This window comes from Mastigoproctus giganteus, chromosome 6, assembly GCF_048544385.1.
Source record: "Mastigoproctus giganteus isolate SK-2022 chromosome 6, ASM4854438v1, whole genome shotgun sequence".
Classification (NCBI taxonomy): Eukaryota; Metazoa; Arthropoda; class Arachnida; order Uropygi; family Thelyphonidae; genus Mastigoproctus; species Mastigoproctus giganteus.
Genome location: NC_143580.1, coordinates 199,814,354 through 199,839,782, shown reverse-complemented (window position 1 = coordinate 199,839,782; position 25,429 = coordinate 199,814,354). Strand labels below are relative to the sequence as shown.

At 35.6% G+C, this 25,429-nt stretch overlaps 1 protein-coding gene across 3 annotated transcripts in view; it reads right to left on the bottom strand.

Annotated features, from left to right (window-relative positions):
* kst (spectrin beta chain, non-erythrocytic 5 kst) overlaps nucleotides 1-25,429 on the bottom strand; it is a 593,342-nt gene that overhangs the window by 247,069 nt on the left and 320,844 nt on the right. For all 3 annotated transcript variants that reach the window (XM_090376665.1, XM_090376667.1, XM_090376666.1), the window contains exons 34-38: nucleotides 15,516-15,662; nucleotides 14,943-15,206; nucleotides 7,163-7,293; nucleotides 3,298-3,484; nucleotides 1,429-1,629 (exon numbers count right to left, since the gene is read on the bottom strand). In XM_090376665.1, coding sequence (XP_090232791.1) covers nucleotides 1,429-1,629; nucleotides 3,298-3,484; nucleotides 7,163-7,293; nucleotides 14,943-15,206; nucleotides 15,516-15,662 — 930 coding nt within the window. The remainder of the gene's footprint in view (nucleotides 1-1,428; nucleotides 1,630-3,297; nucleotides 3,485-7,162; nucleotides 7,294-14,942; nucleotides 15,207-15,515; nucleotides 15,663-25,429) is intronic.

Below are 25,429 nucleotides of genomic sequence, written 5' to 3'. Positions count from 1 at the left end.
TTTGGTCAAAAGTGTTTCAAATGGAAAAAGTTTCTGTGAACCTCTGAATTAGATTGATAACAGGTCAGCAAAATTAAGTGAACTGATTTTTTTTTTTTTTTTTTTTTTGCCTAACAAAGACATCATAAGACTACAAAAATCCATTTATTGTCCATCTCACCAATACATAAAAAAATGTAATTAAGCTACCAAAAGTCTTTTTATCAAATCTACAGAATTAAATTAATAACACTTTGACTACATTACAAAAACTAATTAAGTGATAATTTATTGACGTTTTAGCAATTTTTAGTTTAAGATAGGGTAGGGTTTAAAATAGAGTTAGAGTAAGTTGAAATGAAATAATTTCCAGAAATGAGGTTAATCACATGCACAAATGTTCACTGTGTTACCCTTGTAGTGCATGCTGTCCAGTACACTGTAGTGCAATATCTCAGTTATAATTGATGTGTCCTCCTGAAATATAGCCATTTTCGATCTACAAGGCTGCAAGGATTATCTCAATACATCATTTTCTTCAGATATTCTCTAACCTCATATATGGAAATATTAGGTTAGGGAAGTCTGGTGGGGTTAAGAGCCATTTATAACACCACCTCATCATCATCATCACACTGCACTCACTAGATCACATATGGATAGCAGTAAAGGGGAAACCATAGAATCTTGAATGCTGTGCTGTCACTTATTCCAGAATCATGAGATGCTGGTCATGCAGATCCAGATCCTTGATGACCTTCTGCTTCTAGCTGTTCAGCAGTCTCCTGTGCAATGCTTGTGACTGTTGTTGGGTCTTCCACTTCTCAAGTGATGTGCAATACTTCAAATTGGCTATTAAATATCTGAAGAGTTAAGCCCACAAATGATTCTGTGATCAAGAAATTTCTCCAAGTGAAATGGTTAAATTGAAACTTCTAGCTTTCCCCCAAACTACAAAATATTTGACTGGAACCTTTCCTTGTGACATCATTGCTAGATATCTGGCACTACCCAGTGTTTTAGATGTTTTTATAGACATGTAAATTTGCATAAGCACATTTATAGTTATACATTTGCTTTTTTTTTTTTCCCCTTTTTTTGTTGTGAATAACACCATATTTTGGCCCCTCTCTCTCTCTCTCTCTCTCTCTCTCTCTCTCTGCTAATCAATCCACTCAATATACAATTACTGTTTTACATCTTCTGTAACTTTATACTCATCCTATACAAAACAATTTTTTACAATGTACAGTTGGTGTCAAGCTTCGTCAGTTTGTTTATTTCTGCATTATATCATTATATTAGAATTTCTTAAAATTACAAATCTGACAATAGCCTAAGGCTATTGTCAGCTTTGACAATGCTATAATTTTTTAATGTCCTCATCTTAACATAATGAAGAAAAATAAAAAATAAGTTAACAAATACACAAATAAAGGTTAAACATACCAACTGTGCTCTAAGTGACATTTCAAGTTTCTTCCTTCTGATCACAGTAAGTTCCAATAATTCTTGCCAATTATCCCTCAGTTCTTGACACTTTTCCTTTACTGCTGCTAAAGCAAAATGTTGCTGATTAATTAACACTAGGCCATTTCCTAATGTCTTTTCAATAATTGGCTCATGGCCTTGGATCTCTCTTTCTAGTTTCTAAAAATAAAACAAAAAAAAAATTAACCAAATAACAGATATAGAACTTCAAAATTTACTATATATATATCCAAAATTTCTATAAAATCAATGGTAAGTTATTCACAATTATAGTACATGACTATTACAAAATCGCTTGAAGGAAAGAATATCCAAAAAGAGTGAGGTCTTTACCATGATATAAACATGAATTTACTGAATAGTGTAAACAAACAAAATCAAAATTATTCATGTTTAAGACAATTTTATTAATTAAGTTGATAGTTAAACTTATGCTTCATAAATACTGTATTATCTTCCACAAATTTTTCATTGAAAGTTGAAATTAAGATGTCAGAAGGCATGTGCCTTCTGCCATCAGCAGAAGGCACATGCATATTTAAGCATAAATATACAGTAAAACCACATTAATTTGAAGTTAAAGAGACCAAAATATATTCATTTCAATTTAAAAGTCTGACATATCTATACAAGATAAGAATGTTATTATTAAAGAGAAATTTTTAGATACTCTTATTAACACTGTATAGACTTTTACAATTCTCATTTAAAATGTCAAGGATTTTTTTAATTTTGTTGTGGTAGATGTTTGTTAATAGACAATTAATGCTTTAATTTATTCAATGTGAGAAAGATAACATTTGTACTGTGGAGAAATTCAATTTCTTGCACATAAGAACATATTGCTAAGTTTTGTCTTTGCCACCATTACTAACCATACAGTTTGATTTACACAAGCTTTATGTAAAATAAGCATTATATTGTTTATTATGTATAACTGTTCATAACCTGATAGAGAGAGTATCCATATTTAAGGATATTAATTGCTATATAATTTGCTTCTAATCAATGCAAAAAGGAGATGTTACTTTTTATTTATTTATTATTTTTTTTTAAACACTGTCATTTATTGTACTTATCACTTTAGAACAGCTGGAAAAATGTGTGGTTGATTACAGTTGTGAAAGTTTACCATGATTGTGGGGAGTTAAATTTGTTCTTTTTGTGCATGTCAATAAGTTTATTTATGGACAAGGTTAACCAAAACAGAAAAAAGATTAACCATGTCATACAAAAAAAAAAGTTCTTAACTGGTTTAAAAATCAAAACAGTGTTTTGAGTGGCCAGCAGCAACATGAAACCTCTATCTAGTAGGCAATATTTAGTTAAATATCTATCATGAACTGTCTAAATCACCAGTGTATTTGCTTCAAGGATTAAAAGAAAATATCAAGCTTGTATGGGTAAACCTAGGTCTGACATAGCCGAGTGGTCCGGAGCGAGAGCGCAATAGCACGCATTCTTTGAGTGGACCAGGGTTCAAGCCCGTGACTACTAAATACAATTAATGTTTGTAGTGATGATTTCTTGTATCTTTAAATCATTCTTTTCCAAGCGAATTTATGATATTATTAGTGTTATGCAATTATGTAGAAATCTAAAAGGGGATTCAATACCTAAAACTGCTAATATATGCAGCTTTTGTGAGCAAGCAAAGCCTTTGTAATAAGAATTGAATTCTTATTCAAATAATTATATACAGAGTTAGTTATCTGCACCTACTTAAAATTTGTCATACCATATTCACAAACAAGAATATGATATGACAATTTTTTTTTTTTTTTTTTTATAAAAAAAAAAAAGCAATTCTTTTTGTGTTTTTCATACCTGATGTTTTTTAAATAGATTTTGTGCATCAATAAGATTTTGGCCAAAATCCTGTGAAGAAAGTGCAGGAAGGTGTTCTCTAATCCACTGCATTTCTGTATCAACTTCAAAATTAAACTGATGAAGCTTCAAAGATTCTTCCAATTTATGCCGCCTTTCTTCTGCAGGAGTTTTCAACTTGGCAAATCTGGTAGAATTAATTAATTATTAGAATCCATTCAATAATTTGAAAGTTAAAATTTCTTTATGCAAAACTTTTCATATCCTTAAATAATGTTAATGCTTTATGTGTAATAAATAATTTTTCCAAGATAACATGAAAGTATGATTTTGTGGTTCATAACCAAAAGTATTGAGTAAAGAGAATATTTACAGACTTGTCACTTTCCACAAAATCAAACTGATTGACAGAGCTGCCTACTAAAAAAGATTCAAAATACTTCTGCTAAAAAAGTACATTTGCAATGCTACACACTGCTCTTACTTACTTACTTACTTAGTCTCTTGTACCAGATAGATGGTGCGAGGGTTTCACAGAGAGGTCGCCATCTTTTCCTGTCACAAGCAACGGTTCTGACCTGTCTACAGGCTAATCCTCTCTCAACCAGGCTATTCTGGATGTAGAGGATTTGGCTTCCCAGGATAAACATGGACACCTCTTGTCCATTCTGATGACATGGTCACACCGACAAAATTGGGCTTCTTGGATCTGCATTTGAAATGGATTTAAATTTAATGCAGCCCATCTAGTTTGACTGCTTTTTTTTTTTTTCTTTTTCTTTTTCTTTTTTTTTGTTAGTTGTTGGTGCATCAGCTTCTGTGGCCATAATGCACCTCCCAAAGTTTTTGTATTTTACTCTGATCCAAGCCCAAGGCGGGATTTGAACCTACGACCTTTGGGTTTCCAGGCAGGCACTTTACCCACCTGGCTAGCCCGGTCAGCTAGTCTGACTGCAGACTTGGTCTTGTCTTGTCTTCTGTTCTGCTCTACAAAAGTATCTCATCTCGGCAGTCTGCAGTTGGCTCTGATGCTGAAAATGAAAGGGTCCATGACTCACAGATGTATGTCAAAGTTGGTACATAGGTGGAATTGTAAATAGCTAATTGGTCCTTGCTCATCTCCTTCTTTTGATAAGCCCTCAGTTTATGACATAGTATAGACATACTAAGGGTGCACTCCTTGCATTTAGCTCTTCATCTATTCAGTCATCCTCACTGATGACAGATCCCAAATACTTGAAGTGATGGACTTGCTCAATGTTTTCCCATCTAAGGTAATCAAATGGCATACAGATTTGCAGGAATGCAACTATGTGAGGTGCCTCAGTAGCCCTCCTAGCTACTGAGGCACCTCACATAGTTGCGGTATCACTTATAGTAAAGCCTAATGGCAGTTACTAATCTTCTGCTAACATTTTTCTCCTCCAGTACTCTCCCATAACTCACACCATGTGACCTTGTCAAATTCCATCTCAAGGTCAAGGTAGCAAAGATGCACTTCTGAGTCATACTTAATGAATTTCTCAATAATCTTCTGGCACATAAAGATAAGATTCTGTGTGCTCCTTCCCTGTCTGAACCCGCATTGGGCCTTCTCCACCTCTTTCATAAGTCTTATTTTTAGTATTCAAGAGTGCACTTTCCTTGATATGCTGCGCAAGGAAATGCCACAATGGTTTTGGCACTCCTGTTTGTCACCCTTTTTAAAAATGGGCACAATGACTAATAAATCCCAGTCTGCCAGTACCTTCTTTCTTCCATAGTGATGCCAGCTGCATCACTATCAATAGGAGATCCATCCTTGTGTCACTTCACCATATGCAACACTTTCCCTCATATCTTGCAGGTCAGGAATCAAAAAAATAATATTACAGTAATACCTCACCATCTCAAGTGTTATGCCATCATGTCCTGCTGCCTTTCCAACTTTCATCTTTCATATAGCCACACTCAGTGCTGTCAGACTGATATCATTCTCCTAGCTGTCTGCATCTACAAAATCATCACATAAGGTAGCTCCCTCACTATCACAATCTTCATTGCTCACCAAGGGTTCCTTGAAATACTCCTACCTATTTATAACTTTATCCTTCTCAATGAGAAGCAAACCTTCCTTTGATTTAATGAACTTAAAGGAACATTCCTTATCCTTCTTCATGTTCTTGAGGACCCTGTAGAACAGTTTCTGGTTTTCTTTTTTTCTTTTTTTTTTTGCCATTTCCAGGAATTCTCCAAACTTATCCCATGACTTTGACTTTGTTGCTATGACTGTCTGCTTGGCTTCTCCTAGTCTCTGATTGACCTCCTCCTTGTATTTCTGTTGGAAGTCCACCTGCTTCAACTTATAGGCATTATCTTAGTGTAGGTCATTTTCCCTTACCATTTCTTGAATTTCTTCACAGGAGTTCAAACACTAACTCCATAATCAGCAGAAGATGGTCACTGCCTAAACTTGTAACTTTTGAATAACTTATCCTCATCTGGTACTTGCTTCTCATGAAACACTTCAATAGTCTCAACAGGTAATAATAAACAGATATTTCCAACTACTGTGGATAGTATGAAAAGTGTCATGTGTACAGTGGCATTGTCACAGTGTAAGTGAAAATTCCCTGAAGCCCACTTTTCCAAATGTTTCCTTCAAACAGCATCACACAGTCACCATAGAAATGTTTTGTAGCATTCCTGGTTCAATGTTTGACCAGGCTGGACAAATTTGCAATGAATAACACCCTGTGAATCAAGCAATGTGATTAGCATGATCTTCACATTTAATCAAGATTGTCTAGAATTTTTGGACCATTGAAAGACACAAACTCTTCAAATGAGAAGGCTGGGTTTCTGGATCACAGCTTCTTCCATCATTTCTGGCAATCACAATTCATCACCAGTAATGATGGAAGAAGCAACGGGCGGGTCAGCAGCAGCACACTGACAAAGATCCCTAACATACAAAAATGCAATATTCTCTGCAATCATCAGTGAGGATGCAAGGCACAAACTTGGCTGAAGCATGTTGCATTCCAAAATCTTGTTAAAATTGATTGACATGCCCCCTAAGAAATAAAAATTCACTAGCAACTTGGGTTGTTTCCAAATGTTGCAGAGATTCACAAGGGTGGGCAAACTAGCAAAACATGCAGCAAACACAAGTGGCATAGGAATAAATGAATGCACATATTAAGAAATGGGTGAATAATTTCACCCATTTCTCAATAATTTGGGTAAACAGGATGATAGTGGAATAACTCATCATGCAATACTGCCAACATCCATTTTCAGAAGCAGAGTGGGTCAAATATTTTACTGGGTGGTAGAAGCAGAACCCTTGTCTGAAACAATTTGACAGGAAACAGTGACTTGCATGGTGCTGGTAACATCACAAGTGAAGGTCAAATGACTGGAAAAAAAGTTTGCTTCGGAATTCTAAGAGCATTCAAACAACCTTTGCCCTTTTCTTGACCCAACGTCTCAGAACATCTCAACCCAATTGAATAATTTGCAGGATAAAGTTGAAAGGACCAACCTAGGTACAACTGCCACTAACCACAACACAAGAGTAATGGGATCTTCTAGACCACATGGCAAGTCATATCTCTGGTGATGTTTCATTATCCCACGGATCCATGCAAATGTGTGTCAGGCGTCCAGAGAGGGCTGCAGGCAAGTGTTCATTTCAATCACAGAAGTATATATGTAATATAGCACCATATATTTAAAAACTGATTACATACAAGCTGCAATTATTTAAAGTAATAATATTACATTTCGATTACCTACCTATTAATAAACTGCACTCTAAATGAATATTAATAATTATATTATGAGCAAATCTGTAACAGTTGATGATCAATTTAAAGCCTACCTATTACTAACACTCTTTGTGGATCTCAAGATATTTTGGGCATCAAAATGCCCTTGTTTGGCCATTTCTTCCCCAAGACGAACCAGTTCACATACTTTGTTCTCCCAGGTAGCTAATTCAATTTCTAATAACTAAAAGAAATTAAGACTGCTTAGTAAATTATGTCAGAATCCATTTACATATAAAAACTTACTTAAATGTTAGTACAAATTAGCATAATTACATAACTTTATACAAAAGCTGGACATATAAAATGACAAAAAAAAAAAAAGCTTAAACAAAAAAGTTGAAATGATTTACTACAATAATATTCTACATGAAATAGTTTTATGCAAAAATTATGCTACACAACCACTCTTCAGTATTTCGAAGAAATTTTATCTACAGATAATTACACAGAAAGCAGTTTTAAACTATGAAATCATCTCATTCAACCAATGCAAGAGATCAGACTAAAGGAAATAAGAAATATAGTAAGCTGTCTGATGTGCATTCCACAATTCATTTGGAAATGCATGATCTGTAATAATGCAATTTCATCCTTATTGATAAAATTCACAAATAGGATTTTTTTTTTTTTTCTGGAAAATATTCCATAATGGAATACTGAAATTCCTGAAATTCTGCGTCCTACAGAGAAGTACTGTTTTACTACAGTAACTTGAAAACCCTTCCCCTTCTGATAAAAAATAATTGATATTTTAAAATACAGTCAATTTTCAAAAATTATCCTACAGCTCATAATTTATGTTGCCCCGACCAATAATAATTTATGTTGTTTCCACATAATTATAAAAACACCCAATAATAGCACTTCCAAACCTTTTATCTTTACATTTCTTTTATTCATCAGTCAAGATTTTATAAAATAAAAACTGTGGATAGATACATAGTAATACTAAAATATAATGCTTGAAACGATAAAAAACCGGAAAACAAATCCAATAAACTGAAACAAACTTGTGAGTTTATTTTGAATGATATGGTACTTTCAAGTTCAGCTGAACAGAAAACAATTATAATCACAAATCAGTGAGGATGCAAGGCACACACTTGGCTGAAGCATGTTGCATTCCTAAATCTTGTTAAAATTGATTGGCACATCCCCTAAGAAATAAGAATTCACTAGCAACTTGGGCTGTTTCCAAATGTTGCAGAGATCCACAAGGGCTGGCAAACTAGCAAAACATGCAGCAAACACAAGTGGCACAGAAATTCTGCATAAAGTTTGTTGTATGTATTTTGACTTTAGGTGCAAGATGCTTTCTCATTACATAATTTCTCATTAAGCATATAGTTGAGGAGGGAATAAGAAATTTAAGTGCTTTTGTACAAAGGAATGAATATGACCACTTCAAATCAAATCAAAGTGCCATTGGAGACTTTGTCATAAATGAGCTGTCTAAATCACCAATTTTCAATCAAAAACCTGATTCCTTTTTTACCCTAAATTAGTTGATTAACTATGTAAATATTTTTTTTGTTGTTAATTATAAGACAAAAGCAAAGTTGCAAAGAGCAGCAGTTTCATGCTGCTCTTTGCAACTACTTCTCTGGACATAACATGTACTGGTTGAGGATGCTTTTATCATCAGTAAATGAAAAATCAAACATAATATGATCAAATAAATGAAAAGAAGAAATAATGCACTTCTACCAATATGTAAAACAATTATCTATTTATTTCCAACAGAAATTATATACAAACTACCACAAAATGTCTAATCAAAATGAGACATTTTGTGGTACATTCCTACCACCTCTCATTAATAACTGTTTTCATTGCTACTTCACCATTGCAAAGTACAGAATGGCCAAAAATTTAACATATCGATTTTCAAATAAAATGGGGTTTGATAAATCTTTGAAATTTGTTCTTTGGTACTCGTCCATTAGTACTGAAAGTGTAAACTGAGACTCACTGGACCACATAACTTGCTTCTAGTCCTCCTGCATCCATCCTCTGCACTCCCTGCACCACATAGCCATATTTTCCAGTTGATTCCAGATTGGTAACTTCCATGAATGCCTCCTATTCCCAAAGTGCATTCTTTGTAGAGTTCTCTGCATGGCACAGGTACTGATGCCATGTAACATTCCCATATTAAATGCACAGGCTAACCATTGTCATTTGAATGATTACAATTGATAATCTGCTAACATATCAAGCTTCTTGCTCTATCACTTTACATTTTTTGGCTGTAGTTTCATCTGTTGATGGGTGTTTTCTTGTGTTTTTACATTCATTAAAGAACTGAATGACACTAGTCCTCAAACACTAGACAAACACATATGCTATAGCACCTCAAAAACATGCATAACAATCTTACCTCTTCAGAGGTCCATGAGATCTTGTCCATTTCCCATTGCCAGTGAGCTGAATTAGGTGCTAGTCAGGTCACTGGCTTTACAGGGTGCTTTCCTGCAGACATCACACACACACACACACACACACACACACACACACACACACACACACACACACACACACACACACACACACACACACACACACACACACACACACTATGGATTTACATAATTTTTCACAGATTACTGCATATAGCACAAACTACCATGGTCCTAAAAAACTTTACCAGGGCAGTTTTTACACATGCATATACACACAATAAACTTTCAATTTTTCAGTTACACTGGAAAGTTACACATGAAGTTACACTTAATGATGCCAGAATATTTAAAATCCAGATTATAGGGGAATTATACCTAAATTCAGGCTTTCAGCTTATGAATTACCCAAGTCACAATCAACCAAAATTAATCATTAAGTCCTCAAACAATAAAAAATCATATAAATACTGTATATGTACTATGGGGGTTAAGTGGTGCATAAGCTGCGGTAGCTATAGTGTACCTATTCATGGGAATGTGCTAGAAATAATTAAGAAATGTAACCACTTCATTTCAGAAACACATTCAGAATTAATGATATACTCTAATTTGTTTCAGAAAACAGAAAAATTTGTTAGTATTCTCCTCATTGCCAATAATATGCTGTAGTGTCACTGGTTCTCAGAGATTAGACAGAGAATAAAGGACAGAATTCTGTCTTGTTGATAGTGAGGGCAGTCAATCAGAATGTTTTTGACTGTTAGTGTACTGAACAATGCAGACACTGAGGAGGATCATCACCTGTGAGTACATGGAGATAAGTCAGATAAGTATGTCCTATTCTTGCCCATGCAAGTACCATTTCTTCTCATCACACCGCCTGAATGCTAGAGTGCCAAAGTTTTAGGCCGTTTCAACAGATAAAGTTTATTATTGGTTTTGTGTGCCATAGCTTTTTACACTATGCAAGTCAATAATGTTTGCATGATGAAATTATAATCAGAGGTGGGAATAGAGACAGAGGTAAAATATAAATTTGATGGATTTTTAGCAGTTTTAATGGGCAGTTCATTCCCCTTTACCCCTGAATGTGTTGGGATCCAACAAAAGGTCACTAACTGATGACGTTCTTTAATTTGCAATAGCAGGATCCTGATTTAGTTTAAAACAGGGTAAACCTTATAGGAAGAATTTTGGATTTCTGTAATTGGCTGAGAGAGTCAGTGTAAACTATATATTTTGAAGATGGAAAATATTCAGATTTTCTAAAGCTAATTTTATTGAGTGTAGTTCCACTGAAAAGCTGCTATACTCAGATGGAAGGAGAGCAGAAATGATAGCAGAGGAAAACACTGCTGCTGCTCCAGTGATTGAATGTGATTTGGAACCATCAGTATACAGGGTGTTTCAAAAGTGATGGTCAATAATTTAAAGGTGAACTGTAAAGACTACAATATGCAAAAAAAGCCTAGTAAACATGGGTCCTTAAGTGAATCGTTTTCGAGATATTGCACATTTCTAGTTGGGATCCACCACTGACTTGTTTGTTTAGGTTAGGTTATGTTCATTCTCTCCCTTTCCCCTTTCTCAATGCTCTGAGATGTAGCAGGCATACTAGTACTTGTCAAAGGATAGTCAACATGGAAAGATGTTACAGCAACAAAGAGTACACAGACATGCACTTCATGTATGGTAAAACCAATGGCAGTACACTCAAGGCTGCACGTTTGTACCAAGAAGCATTTCCCCGCTGAAGGCAGCCCAACAGGTGCATATTCATCAGAGTACATCAACGCCTTAGAGAACATGGGCACTTCGCACATGGAGTATGAGCAGGTAGGCCCAGTAGCATAACACCCAATGTTGAGGAAAGGATGTTAGAAAGAACAGAACAAAATCCAGGAATTTCAACAAGGAGGGTTGCTCTGCAAGAACGTGTACTGAGTCATAGCAGTGTGTGGCGAATTTCACATCACCAAATACTGTACCCCTACCACATCCAACGTGTACAAGGTCTCAACAATACAGACTACCCTCCCAGAGTGCTCCCATAGTCAGTGGCGGATCTGAAACAGAAAATGTGCATTATCTCGAAAATGGTTCATTTGCGGGCCGATGTTCACTGGAATTTTTTTGCTTATTTTAGTTTGTACTTTTCACCTTTAAATTTTTGACTATCATTTTTGAAACACCCTGTATGTTAACAAGAAATCAGCACAGTTCTGAATATGATGTGCGTGGAGTTGTTTCATGCTGAGTGTCAGTAGAAGAGTCTTTTTGCATTAACAAAAATAAGTATCACAGACCAGATGAGGAGGGAGAGTCCAAGGTGGGTGAGAGTGATTCATTACCTATTGCCTATTGAGAAAAGGAACAATCCAACTGTGTGTCAGTTCAAGAAGCTGTAGCCCTGCTAGTCTTATTTTACTAGATTTATTTATACAGAGATTTTGTAGTGGCATATTGAAGAGGTACGGCTGGATAGGATGCAGAAAGCAGCTTTCTGCATCTTAATCAATTTTTTGGTTGCATACTTTAGTACTGTTTTCTTGTGGAGTTACAGGAAGCTGCATGAGTTTCAATATACAGACTATGAGTCAGAGATGTCCTGCAAGCAGCAAATGCAAACTGCAAAGACTGTGTGGTATACAATTCAGCCAGCATAGACACTCCTTCAGGCAGAATCGTACACAGTGCACCAATTAAATAACAAGACTGCATGCGCTTTGCATTTAGTATTAATGTAGAAGGCCAAAATAGTACGTGATTAGATCTGCTAGAGTGTGCTTTTTCCAACAAGTGCAAGTTGAAACTTGTCCAGTCAGTAGTTCATGATTTATGATGGAAAGAATAATAGTAGTTTTGTGCATGTTATCAGAAAATTGAAAATGGAGCAAAGAGCAGTTATCAAATTTTATTGTAAATTGGGAAAAAGTGCTACAGAAACTTTTGATGATTTAAAAAAAGTTTATGCTGATGAATGTTTGTCCCAACCAAGAGTGTTTGCATGGTTTTCTCATTTTTGTAAAGGACGTGAGTCGTTAGAGGATGATCCCCAACCTGGCCGACCAATCTCTGCTTAAACACCGGAGATTGTCACAAAGGTTAGAAAAATTGTGACTGAAGACAGATCAATTACAACGAGTTTGCTTGCTGAGATGATCAGTAACAATAAGGAATCTGTACAAGAAATTCTAAAAGAAGATCTGTGTAAGAGAAAAATTTGTCCCCGTTTTGTACAACATTTGTTGAGTTTTGAGCAACGAGAAAAGAGAGTTGAGTGTTGCATCGATTTGATGCCATGTGTTGACAACGACCCAATGTTTTTGAGTAGAATTGTTACCAGTAATGAGAATTGAGTATTTCAATATGATTCCGAGACAAAGTCAGAGTTCAGAATGGCATTCACTGTCCTATCCCTGTCAGAAAAAAGTGTGGTTAGAAAAATCGCAAGTGAAAACCATATTGATCAACTTCTTCGATATCAAAGGAGTTATCCATCATAAATGTGTGCCTCAAGTGACAACAGTCACGAAAAAGTTCTATGAGGAGGTTTGTTTGTTTTGTTTGTTTGTTATTTGGTTTTTAGGAGCATTAGCAACTAAGGCCATATTGCTCAGGGATATGCGGTGGTCATTCCCTGACCTTTCCGCATCCTCCGTATTTGGTGGTGACGGGCTCGAACCCCGGTCTAATCAAGAAGCATGTGCTATGCACTACTGCTCCTTCCCACCTGGCTACAGAGGCAGCTGTTTGTTTTAGGATTTTATGCCGCATTAGCATCTAAGTAAGGCTATAATGCACCTCTATGAGGAGGTGTTGAAGAGGTTGTGGGATTGAATTTGTCGGGTGAGATGCAAAATGTTCAACTCCAAAAATTGGTTGTTGTTGCATGACAATATATAACCATACTTTGCCATTAGCGTTATTCTTTTTTTTGTAGTAGCGTCAATCTCATTATTCCAATGCTGATGAATCATTGATACTCCAATGCATTGGAATATCAATGATTCATCAGCAGTCATCCAAATGGGATCTAATTAGTGCTCATATATGAATAGCAAAGAGGCACAATCTGCTCCCCATGATAAAGCAGATAAAACTCTTAGTATGTTCAGCTTTTTGAGAAAAGTAGAGAGTACAAATTTAATGTGCTAAAAGAAGTTTAGCTTACTGTCAAGTATCAGTCCAAAAAATCTGACATTTTGTCAATGATATACAGGAATTTTGCTAGCAAGGATAAGGAGATGATTATCCCCTTGTATAAGGCAATAGTCAGGCCACACCTTGAGTTCTGCAAACATGTCTGCAGGCCTCATTTTGGGAAGGATGAAGAACAGCTGGAATGAGTACAGAGAAGGGCAATGAAATTAGTGGAGAACAAAGGGGTGCCCTTACCAAGAAAGGTTTCAGTTCTAAAAATTGCAACATCTGGAGACTAGGCACCTGTGAGGTGATCTGATTGAGGTGTTTAAAGCTTTGAATGGTTTGAGGAAGCCCAATGCTGATGGGATTCTTCTTCTTGCTCAGATTACAATCTTGAGGGTGTATAAATTCAAACAGCAGAAAGACAGTTACAAACTTCCATCTGTTGTTGTGGAAGTTGACAGCTTAAATAAATTCAAGGAAGAACTAGACAAACTTTTGGATGAATAGGTGAAATGGAAAGTGCTTTTTTTTTTTTTTTTTTTTTAAATGTTTAGTTGATAAGCTTCTGTATGTCGCTACTAATGCTTTGCACAAACAGAGTTTGTATTAACAAGGTTCTACCGTGTGTCTGCGTGCGTGCGTGCATGCGTGCGTGCGCGTCTGTGTGTGCACATACGTACAGACACAGGTGAAGAGGTTTAGAAACAATCCCTTTGTCTCTACCCAACTGGCATGAATATATATAATGAAAGGCCAGAAAAACTGAGGCATGAGTTATTGCCCAATGTTTCTGCACATATATTTATTTTATTTATTTTATTATTTTTTTTTATTTATTTTTTTTTTATGAATTAAAAAAGACAGGTACTATAATCTATGACAAATTGTTATTAAAGGTAAATTATTGTACATTTCAGTAAATTTTCTTACTTTTGAGAAAATATGTACACTGCTAAAAAAATAGAGCATGTGCAAAAATTATTAACAACTATTTAAAAAGGAACAAAGAGTTTCAATTAAAATTCTTTAGTAAATATATCTGTATGTCACATAGCTATCACATTTGCCATGATAAAGATAGTAACAAAGATTTTTAGGAGATATATTTTTTGATACGGTAGAATTCGTGACAATAAAATTTAAAGGTTTGTTGATGAATTTATAAAGAAGTAATGAACAAAACTCATTTGGCACACTATAATCTATGTTGTCAATGTGCTATAAAATACCTAAACAACTAAACCAAACTAAACAAAAATCATCAGTGTAGAAAAATTACCTGATGTCGCTTAAGTAGCTGTTTAACACTTCGCAAGTCATGACCAAGATCTTCAGATGCCAAAGCATTCTCTAATTCATCCAACTTTGTACGTGCATCTTCCAGAGTGTGATTGTAAGTATATTGGGCAACTGCTTGTCTTAATTTTTGTCCTTTATCTTCAGTTTTTGCACAAAGTTCAGCCCACTGAGCATTTAACTGATTCAAAATGGAACTTATATTGTCTGCAGCATAATGATCACTCACAATTAACGCACGTCCATTCTGTAAATATATAAGTTAAAAAAAGAATAAATAGAAATATTTTACTGGTACATTAACTCGAATTTTGTAAAATGTAAGTTATACAAGCATTTCATTACACAGTTTCTGATTAAAAAATTGCTCTATATAAATTCTCGAGAACTGTTTAGTTCGAGAACTATGCAGTAGTAAACCTCTCTTATTTCTATATATTTCGTGTCATATTTCTGAACAAAATAATAAAGAGTTTTATCAAATATACTAAATCAAATTATAATATATATTTGCTTGCTTCCTAAATACAACAATATACTAGAATTCTTAACTTACCGCATTGATAGCATCCAAACGTTCTTCATTTGATTTTAATTCTGCTTCGAAAGCTTCATGTCGCTGTAACTTTCTTTCCAAATTATTCAAATCTCTGTACGACTCATCCGATGCTGTTTTTAGCTTCTCTTGTATCCAAGAAGAAAGCTGCATAAAAATGCAGTATTATTTATAGATATAAAGACATATTTTTTGAGCAAGAGAAAACTTAAAAAAAAAAAAAACATTACTTTTCTCAAACCACAAACTTGATACCTAAAAAATATGAGTGTATGCAAGCACTATATAACAACTTCTAAAATAAAAAAGATTAATGTACAGGATAGGCTGCCATTTATGCTACATACTGATTTTACAAGAAAATCTATTATACATTATCAAAACCATTCTTGAATATAATATATTTGGTTCAAAATACTGGCCTTGAGTTTACATCTATAAAGATAAATAAAATAATCGCATATCATTTGAAAGTTCTCAACCAGGAATTAAGTTTATGATATTAACCAAAATTTAATGAGTAATTTTAAATATGAAATTAAGTAATTGATGCATTTGTACAAATGATTAACTCACATTCTAAATTAGAATATCATAAGAACAACAAGTTTAACCAGTAGTAAAATGGAAAAAAAAAAGTCATGAATTTTTATTACTTTGGTTATATGTGATGGTTATATGTGATGCAATATGATTATTTTGGTTATATGTGATGGTTATATGTGATGTGATATGATTATTTTGGTTATATGTGAAATCCAGACATAGACAGTATTTTTCCCTCTCTCTAACTATTTCCTGATTCTTTAGACAGAAAAATTAAATGAAGCAATATAAATAAAAAAAAAAACATGTCACCAGGAAGGGAATTTACTGATTAAATAAACTGCTCAATGTTAAACTGCAAACTTAGTTTTGACCTTTATAGCCAACCTCCATGGCATTCTGTAATCCACTTGGATCACAAATATCCTGGGATCAAAATGTAAAATTTTATGAAACAGAGTGTTCATTAATAAAATATCTATTTTTAATAATCAAATATGTGCATAACATTACTGATGCATCATTACTGATGCATGATGAATCAAAACAATAGTTTGGTGTGCTCGGGTTCATTTCATGCTCTGCAAATATTACAGAGAAGTTGTGATATTTGCAGGGCTCGAAATGAATCCAGAATAATTCCAGATAAAATAAAACGATTATATTAACTCTTAACATTTGTAATGCATATTCACAAACATCTTTGAATATACCTAACTTTTCAAAAACATTTCTTACCAAATTGAATCATCACAGGGCAGTGCTTTATATCTTGCTAAATGGTACAACATGTTAGGTCAACTTGTTAAATATATTATAATTATAATGTTCAAATCATTTACAAAAGTAAAATATAATTTGGAAACTGAGATAGTGTCATTTGCTTCATGGAGTGTGAAGTAATTTGTAGAAAATTACCTCCTTATGATGAATGTCATTAACTTGAATGCAAAATCTGTATCACACCAGATCATCATTTATTATGAATAATCTTCTGGTTATGTTTTTTTTTTTTTTTTTTGGCTAATTCCACTGATTATATGTCAGTTTCTTTCTTTCAGCATTTCTGAATTGAGTTTGCTTTAGTATATGTGAGCTGTAAAACAGTCTTCCAAAAAAGAACTTGGATGCAGTCAAATTAAATGATCTTTCAAGAAAGTAAACTAAAACCCTCCTTGAGATAAGCCTATCACTAATTGTTTCTAACAAAAAATATGGAAATCTTGTCATCTGACAGACAGCTCCATCTTGGGTGAACCGTATACAGTATACAGAGAAAGTTTTTCTACAAAGTTCAGAAAAAAAAAGCTCCCTTACATATATTCTAATAATGCTCTTCAGTCACTACTATAGTGTCACTGTCCCCTTTGGAAAAAAGAAAAAAAAACAAAAACTGATGATGTCTTATCTTTATTATGTAGTATTCTATGTCTACAGAATACCACATAAAAATCCTATCTGGAGTTCCTCCAGAGTTGTACTTCCATGTATATAAAACTCCAAAAAAACAAAACCAATTGGTTATGGTAGTTAAAGCAGACTCATAATCAGTAAGATAACATTGATGTTGCAGAACATATATCATCTTTTAAGGGCAGCACAAAGGATGATATTGTTGTACAAGTTGGCACTAATGACATTAAGAGTAGAAGATCTGCAGGTCAATGCTGAAAAACAGTCGTGAATTAGAGTTAAATTTCAAAGTGTCTGCAATTCTGGCCAGACACGATAAGAGGGAGTATATGATGAGAGCCTTGTCGATCAATTCGGACCTGGAGGGATTGTGCAAGGCTCATGGAGTAGAATTTTTCTCAGCATGGTCTGTGCTTGTTAACAGGAGAGATTGCTTCTACAGGGATGGGATACACTTAAACAGAAGGGATGCAAGGGTGTTTGCTGATGCTATTGAGACGGTGTTAGGTGGGTCGGAAAACTGCTCTTGGGGGGATTCACAGACTAAAAGGTTAAAAGTAGCCGCAGACAGAGTTGAAAGTGTTTATATTAGAATGAGTAGCAGCCTGGAAAGCAAGCTGCTGAGGATTTCAGGGACTGGTGAAACAAATGCATGAAACAAATACATGGGCTGTGTTAGGGTAACTAAGAATAAGAATAGGTGCATGTATACTTGCATGTACACCAATGCTAGGAGTATAGTAAATAAACTTGATGAATTTGAAATGCTGGTCGAGACAACAAAGGCGGATATTGTTGGGATATCAAAGACATGGTGTCACAGAGATATTAGGAAGGCAAAACTGGAATTTGGGGAGTACAATGTGTACAGAAAGGATAGGCAGGATGGGGTTACGATGTTAAGAAAAACATAAAACCTAAGGAAGTGTTTCTATTTCTATCTATGTCCAGTTGACATAGATAGAAATGAGGAGTCAGTTTGGTATGATGACATAAGAACAGAGAAAGCAAAAATGAGAGTAGAAGTGTGGTATAGGCCTAATGACTCTAATGAGTACCATGAACAATTGTACAGAGAAATAGAATGGGCCAGTAAATCAGACTGTATTATGATGGAGGATTTTAACTTCCCAGATATTGACTGGAACTTGTGGATTGGTAACTCACACACTAGCAAGACTTTTGTGGATTTATTGGATGATTGTTTGTTGCAGTAGTATGTTCGAGAGGCAACCAGAGAGTGTAATACTCTTGACTGGTTATCAGCAGTGATTATTCGAACATTAAGAATTTGCAGATAAAGGAACCACTATGTAGCAGTGATCACAGTGTACGGATGCAGGATTTACTTAAAGATATAATTACCATCAGGGGTAAAGAGAAGGGTTTTTGCTTCCCTGAAGGTGACTACAGTGGTCTCAAACAGTTTTTAAATTCTGTACTGTAGGACCAACTGATGATGTTACCAATAGCAAATTCTAAATGGGAAGCATTCATGGAACTAATCGTGGATGCAACTAAGATTTTCATACCGATTAAGAAATATTTTTCAATGTTTAGGCCTATATGGATGTCAGATGAACTAACGAGACTCGTGACAGAAGAAAAATGCATGGGATGCATATAAATTATCAGGCGACACAGAAGCCTATGGCAGATATCTTGACAGACTAGCTATTACAGATAGCTAGTCTGTAATCAAGTCACAAAGGAGATTAGGCAAGTGAAGGCAGATTACCAGAAATCTTTGGCAAAGGATGCTAAGAAAAACAGCAAGGACTTCTTTACTTATATAAACTCTAGAAGGGGATAAACCAGATTGGTCCACTTGATATCGATGGTTCAACTGATGATGATTCTGCTCAGAGAGCTGATAATCTGAATGAGTATTTTGCATCTACATTCACACATGAGGAGTTATTAAAGGAGGAAAATGCTGGAAATTTATCAAACTGTAACAGGGTGCTTAATGATTTTGTAATAACTGAGAGCAAAGTGGAGGAGAAATTGTTGAAGTTAAATATAAGAAAGGCATCTGAGGTGGATGGGATGTATCCAGTTATATTAAAGAAGGCGGGAAAGAAAGTAAGCAAACTCTTAGCCATAATTATGAGAGCATCCTTGGACTCATGGGAAGTACCCATGGACTGGAAATGAGCAAATGTACCCCCAATTCACAAAGGGAGATCTAAGGGTGACATGAGTAAAGGCAACCCCCGTATATAACGTGGTACTTGTACAACAGGGTTTCGCTCTAACACGACTGATAAATTGCGGAAAGTCTTGCACGTGCTATTTATATAACACGGTTAGAGAATTGCACCAAACCTTGCATAACATGGTATTTTTGAGCTTTTGTGCAGGAGAAACTCTGCTCTTATGTTGGATGTAATTTTTCAACATTTCCACTATTTTTTGTGAATGCCCGCTGTTGACTTGCTAGTCATATGCAAAAAAAAAAAAAAAGTTATTGGGAAATCCACATATTTTATTTTGTTAGGAAATCCTCGTATTTTTTTTTGTTGGGAAATCCCCATGTTAGGTTCTGTGCTATTATTGAACTTGTGAAAAAATATAGATTTCAAAGTTTTATTACTATTAACATTAAATGCATGTTGGAAAAATTTATGGCCAGAGTCAGTTCATTCAGGAAATATGGTCGAACCGGCAAAAAATGGAATCAGTGCGATTCAAATTCAAATTATTATTTTATGGCCACTAGTAATTTCTTACATATACCCATATATGTGAATTATGTGTGTTCTCTGGTCAATTTGCCTGTTTTGCAGGATGAAAAATCCTAGTTTCTGTGGGAAAGACCATGCTATCTATGCTTGAGACCAACTAACTCAGCCATGGAGTTAATTGGTCGCAGGTACATTAATGTTCTTCACATCATCATCAACTAGATTCAAACCTGGACCTTTTCCACCAGGTGTGGGGAGGACGTTGATGATGCCACTATGCTACTCATGCAGACAATCAGTGCGATATTAGAACTTGCTAGTCAGTAGGAAGAGAAGATTTTGATGATACAACTACTGAAGCCCTCGTGGGTAGCACAATTGGAAGAATCGCCATCACCCCTACCACTCCAAGGGTAAAAACCTGAGTTCAAATCCCATTGATTACAGGAGGAATTTTTATGGGTCTCTTTCACAATGTGGCTGAATTAGTTGGTCTCAGATGAGTGTAGCATGATTTTTTCTCCCAGAAACTTGGGTTTTTTGTCCAGAAAACCAGAAAGTCAATCTCAGAACACATGCAATTTATAGACAATATACATGGAGCAACATGGCCTTAGTTGCAAATGATCCTAATAAAAAATATATATATATATATGATTACTGAAGACGTTCAAGAATTACTGGTAGAAAAAGAGGCTGCCAAAGAAGATTTGTTGTAAATAGCATTGGAAGTAAACCAAATCAATTCAGAGGATGATAGCGCAGATGAAAAAATTTGAACTTCCAAATTTTACGCTAAAAAGCATATAGAAAGGCATAAACTTAGCCAAGCAATTAGAATCTTCTTTTTTGAATGCAGATCCTTCGACTGAAAAGAGCCCAAAATTCAAAAGGCAGCTTCAAAAATGCTTAGTTCCATATAATGAAATTTACAAAGATCTATCAAGCAAATGCAAACACACTCAGATTACTGATTTTTTAAAGGGAACAGAAGATACACAAAATCTAGAATTGTGTATTTTTGTTAATTTTGTTAACATTTTGTTAATGAAATTAACAAAATGTTAACAAAATGGAATGTAACACTCACCCTTTTTGTCCAATATAACACAGTTTCGTACTACACAAGATTTTAAAGGAACCTAACTACCATGTTACACAAGGATTACCTGTAATTACAGACCAGTTGGTTTAACTTCTGTTCCAGGAAAAATAATGGAGTAACTGGTTACAGATGCATTGCAGGATCATCAGACAAGACTGCAGTAATAATTCAGACACAGCAAGGTTTTGTTAAGGGAAAGTCTTGTCTGACAAATTTGATTGGATACTATGATGTGGTTACAAAGGAACTGGATGCAAAAAATAATTTTGATATCATATACTTGGATTTCAGGAAAGCTTTTGACACTATTGCACATGGAAGAGTATTGTACAAATTGAAGCAGTATGATATTAAGGATAAGTTGCTACAATGGATAAAAGGGTAGTTCAGTGGGAGAAGACAGAGTGGTAATCAATGGATGCTGCTCTTCATGTACTAATGTTATTAGCAGAGACCCCCAGGGTTTGGTGTTGGGCCCCACTGTTGTTTTGTATATTTATCAATGATACTGATGAAGGTATATTAGGCTTAATGTCAATGTTTGAAGATGATACAAAGGTGGTTAATGACAGTAATGGCAGTGTGCTACTGCAAGAGGATTTAGAAAATTTGGGCAGATGGGCTGAGAAGTGGCAAATAAATTTTAACATTGACAAATGCAAAGGTATACAGGAATTTACTACTAAGGAAAAGGAGATGATAATCCCTTTGCATAAGCAAATGGTCACGCCGCACCTTGAGTAATGTATTCTGGTCTGGAGGCCTCATTTTAGGAAGGATGTAGAGTTGCTTGAGCATGTACAGAGAAGGGCAACAAGATTGGTGAGGGGAACAAAGGGGTCCCCTTACCAAAAAAGGCTTAAGTTCTGCAAATTGCAGTGGCTGGAGACGAGGCACCTGCAATGTGATCTGATTGAGGTGTATAAGGCCTTGAATGGATTAAGCATGCTGAATTCTGATGGCATTCTTCCACTTTCTCAGATTACGAACCTGAGGGGGCATAAATTCAAATTGAGGAAAGACAGTTGTAGAATAGATGTGTGGAAATTTGCCTTTTAGCCAGTGGGTGGTTAATTGTTCGAACAATCTTACATCTGTCATTGTGGAAGTTGATAGCTTAAATAAATTCAAGGAGGAATGGACAAACTTTTAGAGGGAATGGATGTGTGAATTTTTTTTTTTTGGCTGATGCTACATAAGCTCATACATTTGCTTTCTTGCATCACATGCCTCCATTACTATTATTATTACAGAGTTAATGTTGCTAATGCACCAATAAAACCCAACTAACCTTGCAGGTGCCTAGTCTCCAGACACAGTAATTTGCAAAACTTAAGCCTTTCCTCGTAAGAGCAACTCTTTGTTACTTTCAATAATCTTGTTGCCCTTCTCTGTACTCATTCCAGCAGCTCTACATTCTTAAAATGAAGCATCCAGACCTGTAGACAGTACTCAAGGTGTGGCCTGACGATTGCCTTATACAAGGGGATAACTACCTCCTTATCCCTGCTAGAAAAATTCCTGTATATCATTGACAAGACACCATGGGCACCATCAGAAAACTTCATATTTGCCTGCACAATTACCCCCAGGTCCTTTTCACTCTCAACCTCTGTCAGTGTAGTACCACACAGTTAATACGTTACTCTGGGGTTACTGCTTCCCATAGGCAGTACTTTACATTCGTCAATGTTAAACTTCAGTTGCCACCTTTCAGTCCATCTACTCAACTTTCCTAGATCCTGTAGCAGCAGCGTACTGTCATTAGTATCATTAACAACCCTTGCTGACCTTCATATCATCTGCAAACTTAGACATTAAGCCTGATATACCATCATCAATATCATTATGAATACAGAAAACAACAATGCGCCCATCACTGAACCCTGGGGGACTCCACTAATAACATTAGTCCACGAGGAGCAGTGTCCATTGATTACTACTCTCTGGCTTCTCACAATCAACCATCCCTTTATCTATAGCAGCAATTTGCTTCCAATGCCACACTGCTCCAATTTGTGCAGCAGTCTTCCATGTGCAACAGTATCAAAAGCCTTTCTAAATATATGATATCAAAATTATTTTTTGCATCCAGTTCCTTTGACTACATCATAGTATCCAATCAAATTGGTCAGACAAGACTTCCCCTTAACAAATCCATGCTGTGTCCAAGCTATAACTGAAGTCTTGTCTAAATGATCCTGCAATGCTTCTTTAACCAGTGCCTCCATTAATATCCCTGGAACACAAGTTAAACTAACAAGTCTGTAAATACCTGTGTCTCCCTTTGATCTTCCATTGTGGATTGGGGGGTCACATTGGACCATTTCCAGTCCATAGGTACCTCCCCCGAGTCCAAGGAAGCTGTCATAATTATGGGTAAGGGTTTGCTTACTTCCTTTGCTGCCTCATAAGAAAGGCACCTGGGGTAGATTCCATCCTCCCCAGGTGCCTTTCTTATGTTCATCTTTAACAATTTCTCCTCCACTTTACTCTCAGTTATTACAAGATTATCTAGCTTACTGCCAGAGTTTAATACACCTCTGGCATTCCCCTCCGTGAATAACTCCTCGAGTGTGAATGCAGATGCAAAATACTCATTTAGTTTGTTATCTACCTGAGCAGGATCATCAACAGCTGAATCATCAATATCAAGCTGACTAATCCGATTCATCCCCTTCCTTCTAGAATTTGCATAAGTAAAGAACTCTTTGTGTTTTCCTTTGCATCCATTGCCAAAGGTTTCTCGTAATTTGCCTTTGCCTGCCTAACCTCCATTGTGACTTGGTTACAGACTAGCTTATATCTATCATAGGCTTCTGTGTCACCTGTTAATTTTTTTATGTATCCCATGCATTTTTATTCTCTGCCACATGTCACATTTTGAATTTGCTGTTGGTAACATCATCAGTTAGTCCCACCGTATAGAATTTAAATAATGTCACAGACCACCGTAGTCACCTTTACGAAAGTAAGAACTCTTCCCTTTACCCCTGATGGTAGTTACTTTTTTGAGTAAATCCAACTTCAGCACACAGTGATCACTACCACCTAGTGGTTCCTTTATCTGCAGATTCTTAATGCATGAAAAATCACTACTGATAATCAGATCAAAAGTATTACTCCCTCTAGTTGCCTCCCGAACATGCTACTGTAGAAAACAATCATCCAATAAATCCACAAAATCCTTGCTAGTGTGTGAGTGACCAATCCACAAATTCCAGTCAATCTCTGGAAAATTAAAATCCCCCATTATAAGACACTCTGATTTACTGGCCCACTCTATTTCTCTGCCCAACTGCTCATTATACTCATCTGATTCATTAGGCCTATAACACACACCTCTTATTATTTTTTCATTTTCCAGTGCTTATATCACACCAAACAGACTGAACATTGCGTTGTCCACCAACATCAATTGAATGCACATCCTTAATTTTTATGTGTTTCTTAACTAACGGCATAATCCCTTCGCCCTCCCTGTCCTGTCTATCATTTCTGTACACATTGTACTCCCCAAATTCCAATTCTGCATTGCTTTTGTCTGTGTGACACCACGTCTCTGATTTCCCAACAATATCTGCCTTTGTTGTCATGACTAGCAGAAATCTTTATTGCAATAATAATAGTAATACAATGGATACATAGAAATAAGCCCTTCACGGCCACAAGGCCAGGGGTTAACAGTAATGTTACAATATATAAGAAAAAGAAATTAATAAATTAAATATAAAAATGCATATGTGAACAATAAAAGTAAATTCAGCTCAACACACAAAGTATAATACAACTATAAACATCAAAGAATATATAGGTGGAAAACTGCAAGGTTGGTTGGTAAGCCATCGTCATGTCATATTGCTGGATTGCGGCATTAAGGCGAGCTTCAAGGAGAAGGATCAGGGACAGGGAAGTACAATTTAAGGATGTGGCGTCTGTACTCCTTATCACAAGAAAACTTATTAAGGTCAGCATCCAAAGACTAGCACTTCAAGTTCATCAAATTTATTAACTATACTCCTAGCATTGGTGTACACACAAGTATACACGCACCTGTTTCTACTCTTAGTTACCCTAACACACCCACATATTCACTTGTTCCACTATGATTCCCAGCAGTCCTGGAAATCCTCATTGCCTTGCTTTCCAGGCTGCTGCTCAAT